General features: G+C 52.4%; 5 protein-coding genes across 5 annotated transcripts; all 5 read left to right on the forward strand.

Annotated features, from left to right (window-relative positions):
• Positions 1-118: 118 nt before the first annotated feature.
• HRG_01701 (restless-like transposase) lies at positions 119-1,261 on the forward strand (the record flags this gene model as incomplete). The annotated part of the gene is made up of 2 exons (XM_044860172.1): positions 119-340; positions 407-1,261. The coding sequence occupies 2 exons, from the start codon at positions 119-121 to the stop codon at positions 1,259-1,261; spliced, it is 1,077 nt and encodes a 358-aa protein (XP_044723805.1).
• Positions 1,262-1,490: 229 nt separating this feature from the next.
• HRG_01702 (uncharacterized protein) lies at positions 1,491-2,640 on the forward strand (the record flags this gene model as incomplete). The annotated part of the gene is made up of 4 exons (XM_044860173.1): positions 1,491-1,632; positions 1,731-1,870; positions 1,932-2,375; positions 2,425-2,640. The coding sequence occupies 4 exons, from the start codon at positions 1,491-1,493 to the stop codon at positions 2,638-2,640; spliced, it is 942 nt and encodes a 313-aa protein (XP_044723806.1).
• A 4,528-nt stretch (positions 2,641-7,168) lies between these two features.
• HRG_01703 (PIF1-like helicase domain-containing protein) lies at positions 7,169-11,488 on the forward strand (the record flags this gene model as incomplete). The annotated part of the gene is made up of 17 exons (XM_044860174.1): positions 7,169-7,534; positions 7,577-7,606; positions 7,697-7,837; positions 7,888-8,116; positions 8,198-8,288; positions 8,343-8,365; positions 8,420-8,585; positions 8,964-9,505; positions 9,548-9,573; positions 9,658-9,762; positions 9,832-10,425; positions 10,496-10,633; positions 10,682-10,750; positions 10,805-10,899; positions 11,074-11,095; positions 11,187-11,343; positions 11,403-11,488. 17 exons carry the CDS (start codon positions 7,169-7,171, stop codon positions 11,486-11,488), a joined length of 2,880 nt encoding a protein of 959 aa, XP_044723807.1.
• Positions 11,489-18,517: 7,029 nt separating this feature from the next.
• On the forward strand, positions 18,518-18,784 carry HRG_01704 (chromo (CHRromatin organization MOdifier) domain-containing protein; the record flags this gene model as incomplete). Its single annotated transcript, XM_044860175.1, has 1 exon — positions 18,518-18,784. The coding sequence occupies one exon, from the start codon at positions 18,518-18,520 to the stop codon at positions 18,782-18,784; it is 267 nt and encodes an 88-aa protein (XP_044723808.1).
• Positions 18,785-20,263: 1,479 nt separating this feature from the next.
• Positions 20,264-23,581, forward strand: HRG_01705 (2OG-Fe(II) oxygenase superfamily domain-containing protein; the record flags this gene model as incomplete). The annotated part of the gene is made up of 7 exons (XM_044860176.1): positions 20,264-20,706; positions 20,810-21,325; positions 21,383-21,578; positions 21,652-21,684; positions 21,762-22,177; positions 22,272-22,526; positions 22,615-23,581. The coding sequence occupies 7 exons, from the start codon at positions 20,264-20,266 to the stop codon at positions 23,579-23,581; spliced, it is 2,826 nt and encodes a 941-aa protein (XP_044723809.1).
• Between the last annotated feature and the right edge of the window lie 1,908 nt (positions 23,582-25,489).

Raw genomic sequence — 25,489 nt, forward strand, 5'->3', positions numbered from 1 at the left:
GTTTTCAGATGTAACGAATGTATAAGTACCTGGGCGATTGAACGCGTTTGGGCTGAAGTTCCCGAGTCGCGTCGCAGAGAAACCTTCCCAAACGAATGCATCCCCTTCCTGCGGCCAAATGGAAACCGACGTTCCTACTAAGCCCCAGCGTGCTTCAGACGGAGGCTCATCCAGCAAGTCGTTTGTTAACATGGATGCTTTGCAAGACGAATGGAGCATCTTCCCATGGAACCATTTTCCAGGTTATACGATTTCCGAGCGTGCTGGCAGGCAGACTTCGTGGGTCTGGCAGCATGGTTTCGACATTCAACCTAGCGATTCTCCCACGAAAAGAAAATGGGTTTGCAAGCCCTGCCTCAAGAAGCCGAAGCAAAAAACATCAGACTTCTCTGCCGCTGGCACTCAGAACATCGAGAATCATCTGTTCAAAGAGCACAGGCTTGTCGATCTGTCCGGGAAGAGGGGCGCCCGCTCTTGGGAAAGGAACCAGGACAAGACCCCGTCAAAGAATATTGTGGAGATGTTGAACCTCAATGCTTCAGACCCCAAAGAGCAAGGTATCGCGAACGCCCTCATCCAGCGCTTCGATAAGGACCATTTTCAGAGACTTCTTCTCGAGTGGGTGGTCGACGCCAACGTCTCCTTTCGCCAGCCCGAGCACTGTCGCCTCCGACATATTTTCGAATACCTGAATCCATCGGTCGCAGTGACGAATGCCCACATCTCGCACGATACCGTTCGAAAGCGAATTGTTGACCTTTATACCCGATACAAGACGTGCGTAATCGACAATCTAAAGAGCACCCGGCCAAATTCACATTGCGTTCGACGGCTGGCGTTCCAGGAATCGGCACGCTTTATACGGGATTATATGTTTTACATCGACAAGGATGGAGTTCCATCAAAGCTTGTCCTAGGCATGCCGGAGCTGAAGATCTCACACTCGGGAGAAAACATTGCAGCCCAGATCCTCGAGATCCTAGAGAGCTATGAGATCCTCGACAAGGTGGGCTATATTACACTGGACAACGCTGGCAATATGGATACGGCGACAGAGGAGATTGCAGAGGCACTGGGCTTTGATCCGAAGAAGCGGAGGGTGCGATGCTTCGGCCACGTGCTCAACTTGGTGGTCAAGGCGCTATTATTTGGACACAAGGCCGACGCGTTTGAGGCAGAGATTAACGGGAGCCTGTTCTTGACGCGGTCCAGCATGAAATCTGGCGAAAGAAAGGCCCAGTCGGAAAGCTCCACAACCTAGTAAATTGGATCCATCAGTCCGATAAGCTGACGTACCGGCTTCGTGCGCTTCAGGAAGAGTCCTTTTCACAGTCGGACGACCCCAAGGTTCGAGCGAAGAACCCTGTGGACGTTGTCCTTGATAACCTTACTCGTTGGCTTTCGACTCTTTATATGATACGGCGCGGCCTTGAGTTGCGGCCTTTCTTGGAAGACCTGACTGAGAAGGTCACGCTTGAGTTCAGGAAAAAATGCCGCAATGGGATGAGAAGGGCAAAGAGATGCCTTTGTCTCTCCGCGAGGAGAGTCTTCTCAGCGATAAAGACTGGAAGGTCATTGGGTTGATGGATAGGGTGCTTGTTGACTTCGAAGAAGCACTCCGAATGCTAGAAGGTGACGCCCAGAGCCGAGTTCGAAAAGGAGGCCGCATTGAAGCATACGGAAATATGTGGACGTTGCCTCAACCTACGAATTCCTGATGGACAGACTAGAGGTGGAAAGCAGTAGCGGAGAAGTTCCCGATCCAGAGCACCTCAAGGCTAACATTAATCTGGGCTGGGATAAGTTGAACGACTACTATACGAAGCTTGACGAGACGCCAGCATACTATGCTTCTGCTATTTTAAATCCGGTTTCGCGTTGGGGTTATTTCGAGAATACATGGACTGACAAAGCACAGCTCCTGGCTACAGGAGGCAAAAGGAATGGTGAGAAACCTGTGGGAGGAGGAGTACAAATCGCTGCCGATCCCTCCGATGCCTGACGAAGAGCGTCCGTACAAGCGACTGAAGGCAATGAGCGCGCTTGAGAGACACCGAGCCCAGAGGACTTCGTCGCTGCCCAACGAATCTTCCTCTTTGGAAAGTTCACTGAATCCGGACCATGATGAATATGACCGCTGGCTGTCGAGTGCTGACGCTGAGAATGATCCTCTCGTCACCAACCCATTTCAGTATTGGTGGCAGAGGCGGAAAGACTACCCACGGTTGTCGCGGATGGCTCTCGACTTGCTCTCGATCCCTCCCATGTCCGCAGAGTGCGAGCGTCTCTTTAGTACCACTGGGCAAATGGTGTCACCGCTACGGACTCGATTGGAAGCCAGCACGATAGGGATTACGCAAACGTTACGGTCGTGGGTACGGAATGGCCTAATCGACGCCGTGGATACGTTGGTTGACGTGTCAGGAGAATGCGAATAGCATTATATGGAGTCTAGGGATGATACTGGACATGCTGCCGGCTAGGGCCCTCGGCGACCCCATGGGCCGTACGTGGTTCAACGTCTTCAATTCAACTCCATCGCCCCCATCTGAAGGCAGGTGGTTCAACTCAACGGGACCAATGATGAATAAGCTGTCAACGCAACTCAATAATGAGGCCAAATTGATGGAATTGAATTGATCGCCACCCTGCGTCACATATTGTCTACCAACTACCCCTCCTCAATAGATCACCGTCCGCGACGTGACTATTGATTTCGATAGTTCTAAACCGCACTTGTCGCTTTCAAACCTCACCAAAACACCCTGCAACCAAATTCTCACCTAAACCACCACACCGTCAACAACCCAATGGCTACCGCTGCCCCCACACCCGTCGATCGAGTGCCCCCTGCCCCTCCTCAACGCCAGCAATACCAATGAAACGTTCCGAAATGCCTTTGTTGCTAACCCAGCCGGTCTCATGAAAGAAGTCTTCTCGTATGCAATGCCGCATACAGTATGCAAGCGGTAATCGATTCACTACGTGCCTCGACCACGACGACAATAAGGGACATGGAGGACCTCCAAACCCGCCTAGAAAACACGCTCATTTCTAAAAGTGATGGAGACGCAACGATCGCCCGTCTTATGGCAGAAAATGAAGCATACCTAAAGATCATTCAGTCAAAGGGAGCTTCACACCGCACACCAGAACACCCTGATCCTGAGGCCTTCACCGGAGAGGACCCCACGCTTCTGCCGAATTTCCTCCAGCACCTCGAGTTGAAGCTCGAAATGAATAAAGATTGGTGGAACTCGGAACCTCAACGTATGGGATATGTCGTCTCATGCCTTAAAGGCAAAGCACATGACCAAGTCCAGTGTTGCTAATAATATAAACAATACGTATATTGGCAATATGGACCCCTCGCAATATTATTGTATTGTCAAGAGGTGCGTATTGTATTGCGCAATATGGCATTGGTCCATATTGTATTGTATTGCCAGTGACCAAATATATTGCCAGTAAAACAATATCAACCGTCGTTGCTGAAATATCGTCACCCTGAAAATCCTGTATCCCAAACCATGACTTCAAGCACTCCAATGCCTGAATTACATCACTCCAAGTCGATTTCGACGGTCTGTGATGGTTATTTTTGCCCCAGAGAAGAGTCTTTCGGGCTCAGCAGACATTGCGGGAATTGACAGTATATCCACCGCCATTTTGCTCAGGTATGGGTAGTTCTTTTGCTGTGTTTCCTCCAGCCACCATGCGAGGGCGCTTGTGAACCCATAAACCCGTTCAGACTTACAATATCGCTCGTACTCGTCTGTGATAAGTGCTGGTTGTAGGTGCTTGTTTCTCCAATTCAAGAACTCGTTCGTGGTCGTCAACGGAACCTCAGATAGAGAAGGCGGCTCCACAGGTTTATTCAGCCCGAAGGGCGTTTATTCAGCCCGAAGGGCGTTCTATACAGTCAGAAAGAGAGGCATAAAACCTCTTCTCATTGGCTAATTGGCCTCCCCTGTACTCAACTCGTGCGGGGAGTGGTCGGTTGGCAACGCCACCAAATGAAGGCCATGCCGCAAACCCCTGAGCGTTGACTAGGTAAGGGATTTTCCGATGATCTGCCGGATCTGGTGATTCGCCGGATTTTGGGCTCATTGCATTCCAGCAAAGAACTGAGAATAACTTCACGAATACTATTTGAATTGTTCTAAAATCTTATAAGAGCAGTTAATAATGCTCAAAGATGCCACTCAATTTTTTTGAAGTCATCCAGCCATCGAGGTCGTCTTCTGTTACTCTCCGATCGCGCAAGTCCCCGAAATGCACCCATTGCCTCCCGATCACTATCAACAGCTAAAGAGGGCCTTTGAGGACAGGATATGTCGTTTGAAGTTATCATTGCCTTATTATTTGCGTTATTATATAGTGTGTTTGGTACCTGCAATGCTATGGCCCGCTCTGGTGTGAACGGAAGAGTGACAATTTTTGCAGCGTGAACATCCTGACTCTCTCGCGACCCTCAGAAGCCACCCGTCGCTCATTCTGCATTTTCTGTGGCTTTTCCACTTTCAAAATCTTCAGCTCTTGTTAATAATGCCAATTTATCTCCTTATTTTGCTTCACGGCCTCCGTCATCCGTCGTTTTCTCCCAATTTCCGCCTCTCATTGCTTCCTCTTCTCTAGAGCGAGAGCTTTTGCTCCGCTGCCTTCTGCTGTCGCTGAAGCTTTCGGGCCTCCTTCTTCAGAGCCTCCTCTTTCTTTTGAGTCCTTTCACTGTCATTTTTTGGCGAGCTTGAGCCACAATTTTAGAGCTAAACACCTCGTCTGCACTAGAATCTGTACAGCAGAAGAGATCATCTTTTGAAGCCTTACCGGTCTGCCTGCGCTGGTTCTTGTGACTACTTGTTCTCTGCATACTTTAACTCTCATATCAAGCACTTAAAACTCATATTGAGGGCTCCCGAGGGTGCTGCTCAGCCTTCGGCTGTTGCGGCCAGCATCAACAGAGGACTTCTCGACTACTTCCTGAAATGCGTTCCAAAACACAGTCTAGATCTTCGATTTCAGCAATCCAATGAACCTTTTGATTTGTCTGTGTACTGGATAAGATCATGCGTATACGCTGTTGAGAGAGGCTGAATAACGATACATCAAGGGTTGCAGCCGATGAATGGATTGAGGGGAAACACCACAACGATCACTCGGTGCCGGTCACACCACTCCATAAATTCGATACTAAAATGGTTAAGTGGCCATCGGGAACCAAAGGCGATAAGCACAACCGTTTCGAGCTTTCACCCTGGTAAACCGGTCGAACGTACCGGTGAGCTGCTCATTTCCAATATTGTGATTCGTCCACCTCGTTTTTGACGTGTTAAAAATATTTATTGACGACTTGATTCACGTTTCACGAACCAAAAGTCCAGAGTTTGTGCTGGCTTGTCTTGGTGGATGAGAAATGGGGGCAGCGATGCCATCTCTTGACTGACGCACATCTTGAACGTAAGGGAGGATGGGTTGCCATTTTTTAATACGCCGAGCAATTTTGCCTTGTTTTCTTATAATAAGAGGAATACCCTGTTCGTTCAAATGCTCATAAGGAATAGAAAGCCCATTTCATCCATGTTATACGTGTTTTAGGGTAGGGTGTCGAATTTCTCAATTTTCGTGCACGTCTTTCCTTGTCAGGTGTGAAAGCGGAGCCTCGCGCACTGAATTTCAAGCTAAAAATAAACCTTACATTCAGATGCATAGATAGGTTCTTTTCAGAAGATGCTTGTACCGTCGAATCACGTTCAATCTGGCTCATTACGGGTGCGTAGAATGAAGTTATCCAGCTCGCCCTTCCAACCCCATTTTTGCAGTATCCTGAGCCAAGTTCTGCACTATGGATAGAATGGGAGAATCCCACATGATTAAAGCCTACGATGAAAGCCAATAATGTTCTGTTTTTGCTGTATTGGCTGAAATGACTTACACAATCTGTCGGCATCCTATTTTGGCCGTTGCTTGGTTTGATGTCAGCACCGCAGCGCATTGCCCCTAGATAAAAGTTCTAAATATATGCCAGACTTTCACTGCTTCTGATGATTCAGGAAATCAAAGGATACGTCAATTGGCACCGTTGTTGTTGAGCTATTGTCGATTGATGTTGAGCGTGCGAAGTCGCCGCAATCCGGCGAATCGCCAGATCCGGCAGATCACCGGAAAATCCCTTAACGAGCTAGCCGTTTCCGAGAGCTTTTCTTCAATGCAAGTTTCCAAGCACACGCTTCCACTTCCATCGTGGGTCGAATCTATCGAACCCATCGGTTACTAACGGATTCTAGGTCAAATTTAGCTCCGCGGCCGACCTAGCTACAACATTCCCTGGCACCACCTGCGGGTGTGTATTGCTGCAGCCACGCAAGTCCTCGCAAAGCCTCCTGCCCGAGCAATATCTAGCAGTCTCGGTGGGAAAGAGGTGGATATATACGGTCAGATGGAGAACAATATGCCCGAGGCAGTCCGCAACTGTCGTACCTGCAAGCAAGATCTGCCCGAAGTCGAATTTCGAAGCGTCAAGGACCCTACGAAGTTTACAGGACAGTGTGCTAGCTGTAGGGCACACCGAAAAGAACGGGCAACCGAATCGCGAGCCGCCGTTACCGCGATGCGGAATATCGCCTCGAGACCATCGCTACGCAGAGCCACGAAGAGGACGGATTCGCTAGCTAACCTGACGCCTCCAAGGCGGACTGCGCCAACGCCTGCGTCTGTGACTGACCTACGACCTCCTGCCATGCCTGTTTTATTCCGTGGCCTGGCGCCTGCACCGGAACTGCCTATACCTCCGCTGGGGCCATCTACTCTAAGCCCTGTTGAGGACCTTCCCTTTTCCTCCTACCCTTGGCCTGCCAACAGTAGTTCTGGGCACGCCGATTCAAGACACTGCTTCTACAGCTCCTGTTGTGCAAGGCACTCCTATACCACAGGAATCGCTTCCTACCACTCCTTCATTATTGTCACAGGGTCATCACCGCGGCCGTTATACTCGTCAAGGCACACAGCCTCAAGCGCGGCTGTTTGATCAGAGTAGTGATCCGCCTTTACAGGTGACCTTGACTTGCCCGCCCTTAGTAAGGAAGATCAGGCGCTTGTGCGAGAGTTCTATACTGCCCTGAATGACGACAAGATGCATAGTTGCATTCGCTGCCAGGAGCGTTGGTTCGATATGAAACGAAATAGCTTGAAAATCTGCAGCCGCTGCATTGGTCGAGACAGGAAGAAAGCCCTCGACGAGCCCTACTTCTTCAGCGCTGCGAATAACCTCGACTTTGGGGAAGTCCCCGGCAATCTACCCGATCTAACGATGGTTGAGGAGATGCTTATTGCTAGGATTCACGTACACGTCAAGGTCCTACAAGTGCGTGGCGCTCAATACAAATATCGCGGCCACGTTATCCACTTTCTTCGCAACATTGGTAGGCTATTTGAAGAGCTCCCAGTGCTACCGAAGGAGCTAGATATCGTGCTCCTACGGCCTCCTAATATGGAAGGCGACCCTCGCTTCCAGCAACAGTTTGCTCGCGATTTCCGGGTACGCCGTTCATGCCTGTTGACCTGGCTGTATTACCTACAGCGCCACCACCCGGGCTATCGCGATATCGTCGTGAGCCAGGATCGCCTGCAACGGCTTCCTCTTGACGGCAGCATAGTTGCTTCCATTGCTAGCCAAGTGGCTGACATACCTGACGGCGAGATCCCACAAGGCCCTGTTGAGGAGGCCTTGGAAGAGGATCCCTGCGATGCGGACGCATCAGCGATCCCGAACTTGCAGGTTACCGATACCGAATTAAACGCCCTGCAGTCCCGAGTCCTTGATGTTGCCCTGACTCTGAGCGTATGGCTAATGTTGAGTATATGTCGCATAGCGCGCAGGCTCACCACCAGATGCCATTGCCATCCATTCGCAGGACCCCTATCGACGAATTCAACCGTTCCCAGCCGCTGTTATCGCTTGCGTTCCCTACCCTCTACCCTGACGGCAAGGCCGACTTCGTGGAGCCTCGCCTACGGAGCATCACGTACCAGGACTACCTTGGCCATGCGATGAGATGGCATGACGGACGTTTTGCCCGCCATAAAACGTGGCCTTTCGTCGCCCTCAACACGCTGCTACGTGCGCAGGTCCGAAAGCGAAGTGACTACTTCGTCAAGCAACGCGACAGCCGCCGTCAACCCCTTACACGCGCTGACCTAGAGGAAGCGATGGCTGAGCCTGATGAGCCAGAGGCTCAGGACCTGATCCAGTCGATCACGCGCCAAGCCGCGGTAATCAGGGGCACCCGGCCGTATTGGTATAAGCAAAGGAAGGAATTGGAAGCATATGCCTACAATCTGGGCAGACCTGGCCTTTTCGTTACTGCAAGTGCGGCCGATTACCACTGGGAATCACTATATCGTCACATGCCTCGATTCCAAGAGTGGAAAGCAGCTCCTGAGGCGGCGCGCATGGTCCTGTCCCGGCAACTACTGCGAGACAACGCCCACATCGCCGCCTACCACTTCTACAAGCGTTATACGCTTCTTACGACTATTGTCCTGAAGCAGAAGTTCAACCTAACGGACCTTTGGGGCCGCTATGAGTGGCAGGGCAGGGGGTCCAGTCACCACCATGGCCTATATTGGTTAAGTGGCCACCCAGACTTGGATCCTGACGATAATCGATCCCGGGAGCGATTTGCCCGTATCTGGGGATATCACGTATCTGCCGTTAACCCAGAGCCTCATCGAATACAGGCTCCTGGGGAAGGGAATCCCCTGATCAGCAATCTATTGGAGCAGCCCCTTACCGTTCAGTTCCTATCGATGGTAGTCAACCGCGTGCAACGCCACCGCTGCAACAACTACTGTATGCAGCGCAATAAGCATACCAAGCAGGTAGAGTGCCGATTTGGATTTCCTCACGGACAGCGCCTACTAGCCTCCCTTGACAAGTTGCCTCACTCCAAGCACTGGACCTTTAGGGGTGGGAGGAACGATGGCCAGATTAACCACTACAACCGCTTGCTTACCGTTGCATGGCTAGCCAATACAGATGTCTCTCCCTGCACGAGCCTCCAGCAGGTGATCGATTACGCAGCCAAATACTGCTCCAAGTCAGAAAAGAAGAGCGAGTCTTTTGCCCAGATTGGGAAGGCGCTGATGCCCCGGGTCAAGGACCACAACCCCCTGATTTCTTTCACGTCAAAGCTCCTGAATCAGCTAGTTGCTGAACGGGATTACTCGAAGCAGGAGGTTAGCCACTTACTCCTCGGCCTGCCGTTACAGGAGGGCTCACGAATCTGCCTATACGTTGACTGCCGTCATCCTGACAGACATTCCCGCTCCTTACGCATTGACGGCGATGAGGTTGACGAGGCCCCCAACGTCTACGAAAAGTACGGTCAGCGCCCGGAAGCCCTGAAGGACCTGACCTACGTTTCCTTCCTCAAACACTGGAATTTCCGCTCTAGAGACCCTTCCGCATGGAAGCAATGGCGGCCAGGCAACGTTAACGGCAGGCCCCGTGTGTTGGTTTACTTTCCTCGCTATCAGGCTGCTCCAGAAGGCCAGCAGTGGCCAGATTATTGCCGTGTAAAGCTGACATTAAATCACCCACATCGCCGGCTTGATGAGCTCCTCACTTTCGACGGCCAGGCTTTTAGTTCCCACGTTCAGGCCTTCTCCTATTGTTGGCAGCATCACAATCATGGTGATGACCATTACGGCCAGCCAAAAGAGGCTCGATTACAGCCTCAAGATGATCAATATGAGGCTCTGCCTGTGGGGAAGAATTTGATGACGAAGACTGGATTCGCCTCGCTGCCCTTTACCTGACCACCCCTTACCCAGGAAGTTCTTGACCTTCTTGGCCGCCGCGATATCGACGTCAATTACGACTGGACACGGCATGTGGGTACATATCCGGAACTTCGAGATGGCTACTGGAAGGACCTTATCGCTAGCCACCCCATGGCCAACGATGTGGAGGTCCTTGGCCCTCAATGGCGTAATACGCTGAATCCACAACAACGGCTCGTGTACGACACATTCATGGGCCACTTCCAGGCGCGAAATCCCACTCAAATCCTTCTCCACGTTGATGGTGGTGGTGGCACCGGCAAGTCGTTCCTTATCAAGGTGCTTTCCTCCCATCTTCAGGCGGCCGCTCTACCGAATCCTAGCCCTATTTGCCGCGTAGCGCCAACAGGCGTTGCGAGTAACCAGATACAGGGCAGCACCATTCATTCATTGCTACGCCTCCCAGTAGGTGGTGCTTTTACCGACCTTCCCCCAGCCGACGCAGCCGCCCTTCAGTCCCGCCTACGGCACGTCAAATACCTCGTGATCGATGAAAAGAGCATGCTGGGGATTGAGCAGCTCGCGCGGATCGATTCCCGTCTGCGACAGGCCTTTCCACAGCGTAGCCTCGAGTTCTTTGGTGGTGTGAGCGTCTTGCTTGTGGGCGATTTCTTCCAGTTACCACCAGTCCGGCAAAAGCCCTGTATTCGACTAGCACCAGCCTGTCTTCGTTGGAAAGGAGAGGCAGGTGGCCTACCGGTTATTTGACCGCACCGTCTTCCTGACCACGGTACAGCGCCAGGCTGGTGATGATCAGGCTCAGTTCCGTCGGGCGTTGCAGGAACTGCGTGAAGTCAAGTTATCCATACCGTCCTGGAACCTCCTTAGCAGTCGGGTACAGTCCAGGCTAACGCAGAGCGAGGTTGACAGCTTCAGGGCCGCTTTGCGGGTGTATTCTACCAGGGCCCGGGTCAACGAATACAATTACGAGCATATGGTGCATCTCAACGCCCCGGCAATACAGGTGGAGGCAAAGAATCAGGGCAAGGGCGCGGGGCAGGCACCAAGCGACAATGCTGGCAATCTATCTAACAAGTTCCTGTTGCTAAGGGCGCCAGGGTAATGCTCACTACTAACCTATGGCAGCCAGCTGGCCTGGTTAACGGTGCCCAGGGTACTGTATACGATATCGCCTGGAACCCAGGCGCCGAACCATGGAAGATCCCCGGCCGTTATTATGGTGGACTTTGATAGCTACGATGGACCGCCATATCTAATAACTAACGAGGGCAGGAAAATCTCACCCATCCTCCCAGTCAGGCGTGATTTCCTTATGGGCAACGAGACCTGCGCTCGCACGCAGTTTCCTGATGGTGGCGTTTGCTATCACTGTTCACAAATGCCAGAGCCTAACGAAGGAGCAAATAGTTACTGATCTCGCTACACGCGACTTCCAGGCCGGTATTAGCTATGTTGCTGTGTCACGGGTTACGTCGCTGCAAGGCTTACTCCTTGAGGCGCCTTTCGATCGTCAGAGCCTCTATAACCACACGCCGACAGAAGGTTTATAAGCCTGTCTCCCTACGTGCTGCGTTTACGGCTAACTACAAAGGCTAAAGCAGGGATGAAGATGCGCCTCGCTGACCAACAACGGCGTCAGGGTCAACAGCTGAGCGATGCACCGTATCCACCACTCTACCTTGACTAAACGACGTCTTCCTATAAGCTACAGGGAAGGGGGAGGTTCGATATAGGGTATTGTAACGGGCTGAGCCCGTGAGGGTCTCGGCTCCGCTCTCGACAAGACCCACCGGAGCTCCGCTTATAAGCTCGTGCCATCTTCGAGAGCTTTCCTTTCTTTTCTTTTCTTCTTTTCTCCTTAGCTTTAGGATACTCGTCGCAGTCGCTCAGCTAGTTGTCAACACACTCAGTTGAGACCGTTACAGGTATATAGTTAGATTGGGCCAGTCAAGGAGCGGTTTAAACAGCTGGATGGCCGCCGCAGGCAAAGGGGTTCTAGGGGTCCCCTAGGAAAGTTGAATTGCAGGAATACGATGTTCACCCTTCGGGCTGGATATTCAGCCGTTAAGCCCCTTGCCTTGGCAACTTAACGGGTGTTCGAAGTATTTTAATCATCCCACAGTGTCTCCATCAGCTTCTTTGACGAGTCAGCCCACTCCTTCTTCCAGTTTTCGTGTATGTAGTGCCATTTATGCGAAGGGTGAAGCACAATCGCAGCGACGTAGGCAGGCGATTCGTCAGTAAGACAATAGTACTTATCCATCTTCGCCCAGCCCGAGTTATACATTGGTGCCATAATCGGATCGTCGATATGTGCCTCTTTTCCTGCTTCGAATTGCGCCAATACGAAGTCCATAGCCAAGAACATTGTCAAGAGTTGCAAACGATGACTCAAGGGCCTTTGTCGTCATTTTAAGCTTCTCCAAGAAAGACTTGATCTTCTCGAGGATGACCCACTCCTCGGGAGAGAGCTCGTCTCCGGCACAATCTCCTTCCACCCATTTGTTGAAATATCCCTCGACTGCGCCTCTAAGATGCAAGGCCGCTCGTAGCATGGTGTACCACGAACTCCACCTCGTGTCATTATCTCGCGCAAGCTTGCGATTATGGCTGATGGCCAGAAACTTTGGCGACGCTGAACACTACTTTGGACGAAAACCACGAAGTTGTGGAGCTTGCCAAGGGACCCTTTTCCGCCACGCCTCGATCTCTTTTAGTGTCACATTATGCCCATCACGTTCGTCGTCTTTGAGCTTCTCATTATCGGTAACGAAGAGGAAAGCTTTGGCGGCAAGGTTGATAATGTGACCTTGGCAGCGGAGTCGGTGAGATTTGGGATCGTATCGAATGTCATATCGACGTAGAAGGCCTGTAAATGTTAGGGCCAGTCAGAAAAAACAGTGCGCCGTACTTACCAAGGAAAGAGATCTCATCATTGTATCGTTATTGCCTGCATTGTCCATCACAAAATATCCAAGGTTGGAAGCAAACCCCAGTCATCAACCACTTCCAAAATTGCCCTTGCCAGGTGATATCCGTCGTGCTCACTGTCGATGTCTTTCAAAGCCAAGACATGGTGTTCCAACTGACTGTCTTCTGCAACGTAATGAGCAACTACGCCTAAGATGGCCAAAGAGTTGGGGGAAGTCCATAGGTCGCAGCTGATATGAATTTTTGACTTTGCTGACTGGATGCGCTGCTTGACCTTCTCCTTCTGACCTTCGTACTGCCGCATAATCCATTTCTTGATGGTCTCGTGTGTATCTGGAAGCCAAGTATCGATATCGGCGTTGAGGTAGGCTAAGAATGCTCGGAATTCTGGGCATTCCACAAGCCTAAATGGGAGAGAACAGGACGTAATAAACCTTACGTATAAAGCTTCGAGCTGGTCTGGGTCGATCGAGTCTCCGGATTGATCGTTGAGCCGACGGCGTTTTCGGGGATGTTCTTTGGCCGTAACACGAGCTATCTCGAGAATAGTTCGTATATTCGTGACTTTGGCAGTTCGTGGCGCGCCTTTGGGAGGCCGTGACCGTCAGGAGGAGGATCCGTAAGGTGCTTGGCTGGGGCCGCAGTTCCACCGGAACAGCAATACGTTTTGTCACAGTGTTTGCAGCGCCATTCTTCTTTTCCGGTCCGCTGATTGTAGTATTTCGTCTCTATGTCCTCGTCTGGCATATGAGAAAAGACCCATGATGTTCTTGGCTTGGCCGAAGGGTTTATGGAGGCCGTGCGAGGTTGCGACGATTGGCATTCAGTGGTTTGGGTCTCATCTGGATCATGCAACCGTGGGCTGGAAATCTCCGAGTATTCGTCTGATATTGACGAATCCCGTCGCGGCGATGTTTGAACAAAAGGCAGGCGTTGTTGAGGCATCGAGATTGCTTGTAAGTCCTGGGGTGGGAAAGCGGGGTTGAGGAGGAAAACAGTGTTTGGACGGCGAGCCGCTACCCTGTAGGTCTGGATTTATACATACATTTACGCGTTTCCGTGCGCCAATAGGAAACTTTTACGTCCTGGAGGTCCGCCAGACGAAAAACAATACATAGAACATGCTTATATTTACGCGTGTTTTTTGACGCGTCATCATATTGGCGCGAATTGGGGAACGGAAAGGCGAATGACTACCAACCAATACAAACAATACAAGCCATATATTGCCAGTATGGAAGGCGCTATATTGTATCGTCACAATATGACGGCGAGCATATTGTATTGGTACAATATGAGAAATCGCGTATTGTATTGTATATACTGCAGTATACTACTTTATTGTCATATTATTAGCAACACTGACCAAGTCCGCTACAACATTAAAGATGGGGTGGTTCTCTTCGACGATGTCAATGCCATAAAAAGCACCCTTCAGTCAGCCTTCGGGGATATTGACGCTAAAGCTACCGCCCAACTCAAAATCTTTGACATGAAACAAGGCCATAGATCCCTTACGACATTCCTCCCGAATGGTATGCCGTCGCCAAGCTCACCGAGTGGGATAGTGGGGCGCTCATTGCTCACCTCCGACGTGCCCTCCACGACAACGTTATCTGGAGACTTTCTCTCACTAAGGGCAAAGATACACCTACCGAACTTAGTCAATTTATGGACCTTGTCCGTATCTGCGATAACGAATGCCGTCAAGTCAATGCCAATTACTTCAAGAAAAACACCGACAACTCAGCAAGTCACAAAGCAACCTTACAACCCTCCACCACGCCACAATCGACGACCTCTAACGGCGGGGATTCAATGGATTTGAGCGTCATCACCTGGGGCCAAAGATGTCGCCTCTGGTCGTAGACCCCAAACGGAAGCAGAGAGCGGCACGCAGAGCCTATTGCACAACGCATGGACTCTGCCATTGGTGCAGCTCGGGCAAACATCGTTCCTCAATTGCGACACCGCACCATGGAGGACGGAAAAGTGTAGTCTCCGACGGAAGTCGCCGCAGGAGACGCAAGAAAAAGGGCGATCTACTGCTCTCTTCTCTGGACACCAACCAAGCTCATTTGCTACTGCCTTGTAACCTAATCGAAGACAATTCCACTCCGATTAAAACCGAAGCAATGCTTGACTCAGGTGCCACCGGAAAGGGGTTTATAGACGAATCCTTCGCGCACACCAACAAACTCACGCTTTATGAATTACGAAACCGTCGCCGGCTGAACGTAGTCGATGGAAGACCCTCCTCGGCTGGCGACATCACTCATGTGGTGAAGCTCAACATGGACATCAAGGGACACAAGGAGAAGATGCTTTTTACGTAACGAAGCTTGGGAGTATAATGTCATACTTGGAAAACCCTGGCTAACAGATCACAACCCAATCGTCAATTGGAGCACGAATGTGGTCACTTTCAACTCTGATCACTGCCGCAAATACTGCATGGAGAAAGGACAATACCAACTGCCTGTTTCTGGAGCTCCCTCTTTGTCAAGTTCTGCAACCACGACTATACTGCCACGCCCATCAATCCCCCGAAGAGTCGGCGCAGCCGCATTCCACATGCTGACCAAAACCGCGACGTCGACGTATTCTCATTATCACTGTATGAGATCGACAAAGGCTGGCTGAACTTGGGGTCATCACAGAAGCCTCCACCTTCGTAGAACCTAAAACACGCCGACGGGTCCGATTCGACTCTGCACTCACAGACATGGACAAGATGAACCGAGAGCTCCAGCTACAGGACGGAATCACCTCCCTTAACCCCAAGGACCAACAAACACATGAACTGAGCTTCCCGGAAAATAGCAGCCGATATGTACCTTTCAGGGCATCACTCGAAGACATTCACAAAGCCCTCGAACCCAAGACTTTGATCGATCCTGCAACAAAAGTACCACAACACTACCATGAATTCTTGAAGGCATTCGACCAATCAGAGGCGGATAAACTCCCCCCACACCGAGACTGCGACCACGAAATTGAACTTCAACCTGGAACGACTCCACCACATGGACCTCTGTACGGGATGTCCCAAGACGAACTTCTCGTCCTCCGGAAATTCCTTCAGGAAAACCTTGACAAGGGTTTTATACGCGCTAGCACCTCACCGGCGGCCTCGCCGGTGTTATTTGCAAAGAAGCCAGGAGGGGCCTTCGTTTTTGCGTGGACTACCGAGCTCTTAACGCGATAACCATCAAGAACCGCTACCCGCTACCGTTAATCCAGGAGACACTTTCTCAGCTAAGCCAAGCCAAGTATTTCACCAAACTCGATGTCGTCGCAGCGTTCAATCGAATACGCATCAAGGAGGGTCAGGAGTGGATGACGGCGTTCAACACAAGATATGGTCTCTTCGAGAGCATGGTGATGCCTTTGGACTATCAAACGCCCCAGCTACCTTTCAAGCTCGAATCAACGAAGTCTTACGCCCATTCCTTGATAGATATTGCACAGCCTACATCGACGACATTCTCATCTACTCAGACGACCTCGCCACCCACAGACTCCACGTCAAATCAGTACTTCAAGCACTTGAAGCCGCAGGCCTACAACTTGACGTCAAGAAATGCGAATTTGAGACTACTGAAGTTAAATATCTGGGCATGATCATCTCAACCACTGGAGTACGGATGGACCCAGAGAAAGTCGACTGTCTCATCAACTGGGAGGCCCCTATCAACGTCAAAGATGTTCAAGCCTTCTTAGGATTCTCGAATTTCTACAGACGGTTCATCAAGGGATTTTCACGCATCGTACGACCACTTGTTGCCCTGACACGGAAACTAGTCAAATGGAACTGGACTTCATCGTGCCAAGAAGCATTCGATATGCTCAAAAATAGCTTCACTTCAGCGCCAATCCTCAGACACTTCGACCCCGCAAGAGAAGTGTTTGTCGAATGCGACGCATCCGATTTTGTCTCTTCGGGCATCCTCTCCCAGGAAGATGATCAAGGAGTGCTACACCCAGTGGCTTTCATGTCCAAGAAGTACGACCCGCTGAGTGCAATTACGAGATCTATGACAAAGAACTTTTGGCTATTGTACGCTGCTTCGAATGCTGGAGACCCGAACTCCAAGGCACGCACCACCAGATTACAGTCATCACTGACCATGCCAACCTTCGATATTTCATGACAACCAAGCAACTTTCAAGACGACAAGTCAGGTGGAGCGAATTCCTATCACAGTTCCAATTCGCTATCAAGTCAGTGCCTGGGAAAGAGAACGGAAAACCTGACTCACTCACACGAAGATCACAAGACTTGCCGAAAGATGAAAATGACGACCGCATCCAGTACCAACAACAGTCGCTGCTTAAGCCTTGCAACGTAGACTCCTCCGTACAAGAACAACTAAAGCTTGACCCCGAGCTCTCAGAACTCTTTGCCAATCTCTCCTGGGAACAAGAAATTGCACTATGTCCCGCCATTCTTGACGAAATTCAGCCAGAACCAATCAACCACAGAATCACAAGACTTCTAGACAAGGGCTATGAGGAGGACGAATGGTGGATGAAAATCAGGGACGAGATGCTCAAACCCCATGGCACTCCTCACTCGAAGGAAGTTTCTCTATCGGAATGCATGATAAACGAAGGCCGATTATATTTCCGAGAGAGGCTATACGTACCCGCAGGCGAACTACGGACCCTTCTCACTCAACTCGCCCACGACAGCGTCGAATCAGGCCACCCCGGGAAAAACAAGCTATACGAACTCATTTCACGCTCTTATTGGTGGCCAAGGCTTAGCGCCGATACGAAACAATTCACACGCAATTGCCACGGATGCCTGAGGAACAAGACCTCCCGGTTACGGTACCAGGGGACGTTGAAACCGCTCCCAGTTCCCTTGCAAAGATGGAGGACTTGTCCGTTGACTTCATTGGCCCAATTCAGCGCACAGCTCGTGGATTCAACGCAATCATGGTGGTAGTCGATAGGCTGTCAAAGGACAGACATTTCACGCCTTGCAAGACCGACATGAAAGCACATGACTTGGCAACGCTCTTCGTACGAGATGTCTGGAAACTCCATGGACTACCGGATTCAATCGTATCTGATAGAGGACCACTGTTTGTCTCGGAATTCTGGAAAGCGGTTTGCCACCGCCTACAGATCAATATCAGCCTCTCCACAGCATATCACCCCGAAACTGACGGCCAGACGGAAAACGCTAACTCATTTCTCGAACAATACCTTCGCCAGTATGTTAGCTTTGCTCAGGACGACTGGGACGAGTGGCTCCCATTGGCCGAATTCGCAGCCCGTAACGTTGTTAGCGATTCAACGGGAATGTCTCCATTTTTTGCGAACACAGGCTACCACCCCCGAATGAGCTTTGGTCCCCCTCGCGCAATACCACTCGCGGCATCCAAAGACCTGGCAGAACGCTGCAACGAGGGGAACGAATTTGTCGCCAAGATGCAAGAAATCACTGATCTACTTCGGACAAACCTGCTCTCAGCTCAAGCCTCACAAGAACAGTTCGCCAACGCAAATAGATCACCGGCGCCAGCGTACCGAGTTGGAGACATGGTGCTACTTAGCACACGCAACATCGATTCGACCAGACCCATCCCCAAACTAGATCATAAGTTCATTGGCCCTTTTCGAATCGAGCGCGTGCTCAACCTCACTCCTACCAACTGAAGTTGCCACATGAATTAGACTCAATTCACAATTCATTCCACGCCAACCTCCTACGACCGTCACCAAACGACCCGCTCCCGGCCAATACAACACACCGCCCCACCAATAACGCTAGATGCAAGGGGAGAAACTCTGGGCGATTGAAGCAATACTGGACTCGAAACGCACAAAACAGAAAGGCTTCCAGTACCATATACTATGGAGAGGCTTCGACCTTGAGCAGGCAACATGGGAACCACTACAGAACGTCGTCAACGCTCACATCGCCATCAGAGACTTCGAGAAGCACAGCAAAAACAAACCCAGACCCACGAAACAAGAAGTGCAAAATGCTCGCCTACAGGCTCAGCAAGACGTGGAAGAATCAGAAGCGATGGAGTAAGGGAGGCCCATGTGTGAGGAACGATCATGTGACTTTCATACTTTATGAAATGTCTCACTTTGATTCATGTAAATAGCGAAAGTCAGAGTCTTCCTTAGGAACCTCCTTCTCTCTTCGTAGACAATCACTTTACCCAAGTCGCACCCGACCTTGTTCGTGCACTTGTACCGTCACACCAAGACTCGCCTCGCCGCTTTATCGGCATGTCTCTCAACCCTCTCTCTGATTCGTTTTCTTTCTTACCGATTGTAGTATCTGTCGATGGCGGGACTGTCCAAGACAGGTTCTTCAAGCCTGATTATGAAGAAGGGCCATTCCACACAATCAAGTTTTTTAATGATTGGTTACTCGCTGCAGCCACTGGTCAAAGACCCGCGCCTGATGGAGTCGCTGGGCCTTATCGAGACTTCTTCCCCGACAGCGGCAACATATCCTTCACCCATGGGGATCTCACCCTTGGAAATATTGTTGTGTCGGGCATCCCCGGATCTCAAACGATCGTGGGTATTACAGATTGGGGGCAGGCTGGTTGGTATCCCCAGTACTGGGAGTATTGCAAGTTGTTATACGGGGTGGAATATACCCATGGATGGCTAGAGGCCGGGTGGGCCGACCAAGTCATGGAGCCGTTTGACGATGAGTGGACTGCCTTCGCAGAGTACTCTTTATGGCGGTGTCCGTAGATATAGGAATAGACGATCGTTGTGGCGGCCAATCATCTTGCTGTGGCAGTCTGTTCTCACGGAAAGTCCCAGTTCGTAACGGACGAGCAGTATCAAGTTCCGAGCCCATGGGCGTTTGTAGCCAAAGGCTCAGTAGAAACGAGGCATGCACTGTAACTAAATGAAAGAGTAAATTCGGGGTGACCGCCTACAGCCACCTTTGGACGGCCAATCACTTTGGGAGCCAGGCTCCAAATAGGCGCCGGCTTTCATCCCCGGTAGCCTAATGCCGACAGGGGCTCAGTCTCCTTGAACCTTGGAAATAGCTGCACTTCGGACAGTACAGAGGACGCAGCAGGAACCCTATCCTTGTCGATCGTCTGATTTTCCGTGTTCTGTGCAACTGTCAACAAATACAGAGTATACAAAGCATAATGCGCGTGCCATTATTATGTCTGTGCATGCGTATTTCGTATACTTCACACTTAATTACTGTCCGACGCTTTATAAATTGTCAAATGCTTCACCGTACTCCGTACTCGGCATATATATCTACTACTGCACATATTCCCCCCCACCGTTCAGGATTCATTGCTCGACGCGTCGCCTCCACACCCCCACGACGCGTCTTCACATCGACAGTGAGCACTAGAGATGTACTGTAGATCCGTTTGCATTTGGATATACATGTCCCTCCCCCCGGCTCCAACTTCTCCCAAGCACTGAAAGAGGCCGCCATGGTCGACAAAACGTGGCTCCATCGACAAACCTGCAACCAAGTATTGAGACACCGACTTCCCCCCCCCCGACGACACCAATGGCCAGCTCCGTCGACGGAAACATGGAAGCTCGCGCCGACGAGGCGACGCAGGACGTCCTCGGCGCCCTCTCCACCATCCGCGCCCCGGGGTCCTTTGCATCGCTCGGCGTGCTGCCGAAAGTGCCTCCTGCCGGCCTGTTTGTGCGCGGCGTCGGCGACATCTCCATGCCGCTGCGCGAGTCTCAAGCGCAGCAGCTCATTGCAAAGGCTCGTCAAGCGCCCTTTGGCAAAAGAGGCGACACCATTGTCGACACTGCCGTCCGGAACACCTGGGAGCTGGACCCGGACCAGTTCACCTTTAGACATTCGGGCTGGCCGCTGTTCTTGCGGGATCTGTGTCGCGATGTCGCCGAGAATTTAGGCATCAATGCGGCCATCCGGGCTGAGCTTTACAAGATGCTCATATACGAGAAGGGCGCCATGTTCAAGGCGCATACCGAGTGAGTTCCTCTGCAGCGGCTTCAAGCACCAGGCTCTCCCCTCAGGGGAATCACTTCAGGACAGGCCGTCGCCATCTGACAGCTGATGTGTCTGGCCGAGCAGTACTGAAAAGATGCCCGGCATGTTCGGCACCCTCGTCATCTGCCTTCCGTCAGCGCACCAGGGCGGAGAAGTGGTGCTCAAGCACGGCGGGCAGCAAAAGGTCCTCAAGACGTCCGAGGCTGCCCAGTCCTTTGTCTGCTGGTACTCAGACGTGTCGCACGAGGTCCTCCCCGTCACCTCGGGCTACCGATGGGTCCTCACTTACAACCTTGCCCTCTCGTCGGCTGAGACGGCTCCTCCGTCGGCAGGCTTGCAGCAGGCCAGTGTGCTGGCGCTTCGACAGGCCTTTGGGCGTTGGCTTGCCCAAGATGAGGACTCGTCTCGCACCGAGTGTCTCTACCACGTGCTCGATCACAGATACACCGAAGCCAACCTCTCGCTCAAGGCGTTGAAGACTCACGATCTGGCCCAGGTCCAGGCTCTGGAGCACGTCTCGGACCAGTTACCCGTCGACATCTTTCTCGCGTTTCTGGAGAAGATGGAGATGGGAGGCTGCTCGGAGGAGCCATACCCGCAGTACATGGAAGAATGCAGCGATGAAGATGACATAGAAGTTGACATGTGGGACGAAAGTCCCTGGTATAATGACATGGACTACACCATTGAGGACTTGCTTGAAACGTCCTATCAAGCCAAGACTCTTGTCGATCTGAAGGGCCGTGTAGTGACGAAGAACTTGCCCCTTCCGGATGATGACAGCCTCCTGGACGACTGCTTCGCGAACCTTGAAGCAGATGAAAAGGAGTGTGATGGTTACACGGGCAACGAGGTCTGTTGATTTGGACCCCGAGGCCGGAATGAAAGCTGGAAACCCCGTTTGCTAACGTTGAATTTTGGTTTAGGGGATGACTGCAACACACTGGTATCGCATCGCGGTATGCCGTCCCTCAGTCGTCGTTCTTGTGTTTCGTCGTTGTCTGCGACCCACTAAGCCCTGTGATGGAAACTATAGGCCGTTATCATCGTTCGCCGCGACTCAGTCGGCTCCTTGTTCAGCCCAAGAGGTCTTGATGTCCGCCAGCCTCACCACACCCGAGCCCCTATTCGATACTATGCCAGCGCCTGTTTGGAACCACAGGCTCCGCAGACTCTGACGACTGCACTCGTCAACCTGTGCGAGGCGGCGTGGAAAGATGAGCCGCGGCCAGAAGTCCACTGGTCATTACGGCGGCCGGAGGCTCCCTTCGATGCACAAGGCATACGTGATGTCTTGAGAGCGGCGGTGCAGCAGGGTCGATACGACTTCTTTGAAAAGGCTGCGGCTCGCCACCGAGGCCTTTTGCCGGCCGCCTTTTTTGTCTGGCTGCGTCAGTGGCTGGGTGCCGATTTCGGTGGCGACGCTGGGCATTTCAATGAGATTCAAAAGGGGTACGTTTGTCCTTTACGTCGTTTCCAGAGCTTTGAAGGCACGACGGAGTGCTTTGCGTCAATGGCAGGAATCAAAACTGACAATCAGTAACAGAACCTCCTCAGCAGTCTTGGCGTACCCTCATCTCGCCGACCAAGTCAGGGCCGTCACAACCTTTGCACCTCTTCCGAAGAGCAAGATGGCTGGCGACTACGTGTCGATTCCGGAGCGAGTCCTCGACTGGGCTCGCAAGACCCTGCGCCTATGCCTGGAAGCCGGCCGATGCACCCAGTTCGCCAACCAAGACGGACGGGCTGTCGTCGACCTTGCCTTGTACTTTGACGACCCCTCGGCCTTTCTCTCGCAGTTGTGCGTGGCACCAGCCTTATGCCTCCCTTGCTCCCCTGTTCCTGCAATGGGCTCGTTCATGTTCAATGCTGATAAGATGCCTCCGCAGTATGACGCCCGTGGCCGGGGGCAAGCTCTCCAACGCGGCATTCTTGCTTGGATTCGTGGCCGAGCTACGAGATCGAATCACCGAGGGCGTTGGACCTTTGCAAGAGTCAATGGTCCTATGCCGGACAGTAGCCAAAGCCTTTATCGACTTGACCGATTTCACGCAGATTCGCGGCGAGACGCAAGACCAGGTCACGCCGCACGGACAGCCAAACTTCTCTGAGCAACCGCAAAGGGTCGAGGACCGGACATCTATCAATCCTGAAGCGCTGGCCGACTTCTTCTCCACCATCATCGAGATAAGCACAGAGGCAGAGGATCTCGTGGCGCTCTCGGTCTCGAGAATCGTCCAAGACGCTCCTAGGCTGCCAGCCTCGGAATTCCACTCCCTATGGCTGCCGTTCCTGCGCTCTCTCCTCGCCATCTTGCATGCTCGCGGCGTGCCCCTCGCCACTCCTTGCTATCGGCTTCTCTGCACGGCCCTGCTCAAGGCCTACCCTACCATATGCCTCGGGCATAAGCCGCGTAAAGATGACAACCTCGTGCGGCCCCGCGTGTCCTGCGACTGTCAAGACTGCGCCCGGCTCAACGCCTTCCTGACGGCCCCGGCGCAGAGGCAGGGGCGCTTCTCCATGGCTGAGCAGCGGCGGAAACACCTGGCAAGTCAGCTCTTGAGTGCATCCATCGACTGCACCCAAGTAACTGAGCGAGTGGGCTCGCCTCATACTCTGGTGGTGACCAAGACGTGGCAGCGCAACGAGAAGGATCGCCGAGACTGGGACTTGCGGCGGCGGCAGGCGGAGGCACAGATCTCCCAGTTCAACCAGCGTGACCTCGACCTGCTCCTGGAGCCGAGTCGCTCGGCCATTGTCAGCATGGAGCGCTTCTTGCTGCCGCCCTCGGCTCCGGGACCGGCGACGGGCTTGAGCGCCGGGGTGAAGCGCAAACCTGCCCCCGGCGAAGATTGAATTGACCAGTGACCGGTTGAGGCATCAGCGGTTGGCTGGCTGCATGTGCGGCTCAATGCTCTTGGCTTATTTACGTGGCTGTTGTTGCGCAGATGGTGATTATCCAACTCCACGGAGACAGGGCGAACGCGCGGAGAAAGCAGCAGGGGACTGGTCTAACATCCACTTCACACGCTGTAAGTTTACTCTTGGTCTATTCAACGAGGCACCGAGAGCTGTTGGTCCGTATCCACGTCCCATCTATTTACATCCCGTCTGCTCGAAGCGGCCCAACCTGCATTCGATGCCGCCCGGAGTCTGGCGGAAGCATACCATCGATCTCGGCTCAAGGCCTGCAGCGGTTCGATCCAAAGTTCCCTGCGCCGAAGCCGCTTTATAACCCGTCGATCCAATCATCATAGTGAAAGCTTACCCTGCGAGGCCTGTAGAGTGCAAAAGCCCCATGCAGCCTACATCAATAAGCAGCACACATACGCCGTAAGCTCGTATAAATCGAGGGGCAGCCGGTGCCTCCCCCCTTCCCCTCATGTTCGCCTGGCTCAAGGAGTTACTCCGTTTTAGTCGTTGCTATTGAGCTGTGTGGAAGTAAATGCTGGCAAGGGCCGTGTGACGGTATCGCCATGTCGCTTGACGGTGATTCTTTCCGGGGCCGGTGCTCCCTGCTTGTCTGAATACGACGTCCGGCCGCCTTGTCTTGGACTCTCGGCAGCTGACAGCTTCAACGGGTCTTGGCGTCATGTTTGTGTCGTACGTTGAGACTCATAAGCTTACTCCGTCCGCCGCGTCGAACCGAGGCGCCGCATTACACTGCAGTAGAGCCGACGGGCCGAGCGAATAAGACGAGCCGAACAGCTTGTCTTGGTATGTGGCATTGTGACATGAGCTCTCAGCCGCAGGCGAGAAAGTCCAGGCCCCTCCCGTCATGCCATCGACGCCTATGTAGGAAACTTGCAGCAATGTTTATTTAAAGGGCGAACATCTGTCCCTCATGCCAGCGTCTGAGTCCGCGAAACCACAGTCTTTGCCGCTTCCTCGACTGTGTCAACACTCCACCGCTGCACTGACGAATATCCGAGGAAGCCTCCTTTGAAAATGATTGCACCGAACGCTCTGGTCATCGCCATGGCCGGCCTGGCGAGCATAGCTGGCGCCACTACGCCGTCCAAGTGCCCGAAAAAGTGCGTTGACGGCATCACCAAGTGTGGCCAGCGCTGGGGGGGGTAGGTGAAGCTGTTTGTCCCATCCATCAATAAGCCGGTGCCCAGTCTCACCTCTTCCACCGCCAGGTGCTACAATATCTGTACCGACAAGCCGCCGCGGCCGCCGCCTTGCCCGACGACGAAGCCAACGCCTACGCCTACGCCTACGGACGACTGCCGCACTCGGACAGTCTGTATCGACATGATCAACAGCTGTGGCATGATGTACGGAACGTAAGTGCCCAAATCAACCCGAATTCTCCTCGTCTCCAGCACGGGGGTGTTGTTTCGATCCTCCAGGCAGACACTGACATCGTCTTGGCCACAGCTGCGTGGCTGATTGCAAGCCGTGGCCTACTCTGGTGCCTCCGCCTTGTCCCTCGACGACTTTGGCCACCGTCACCGCCAAGCCAACCTATTGAGGGCTGGGCGTCAGGAGGAACTGGAGCAATAAGGAAGCATTCGCCGCATGAGTCCAACGCCGTAGAGCGTGGTAATGCAAGGCACAAGACTTGTATCTCAATCACTGGCCGTCGTCAATACTCACAACTCTTGGCTTCTGTTTGGGGTATATATGCGGCAAACAGGGCTTATATCCCATCCCCCATCCCCAAGCAGCTCTGGGGAGCGGTGTGTGCTCCTGATGAACACACGAGTGAATGCGTATGCTTCCCTTCCCGTCTTGTTATTGCGGTAACTGTCTTAGCCG

This window comes from Hirsutella rhossiliensis, assembly GCF_020360975.1.
Source record: "Hirsutella rhossiliensis strain HR02 chromosome Unknown scaffold00002, whole genome shotgun sequence".
In the NCBI taxonomy this organism is placed as follows: domain Eukaryota; kingdom Fungi; phylum Ascomycota; class Sordariomycetes; order Hypocreales; family Ophiocordycipitaceae; genus Hirsutella; species Hirsutella rhossiliensis.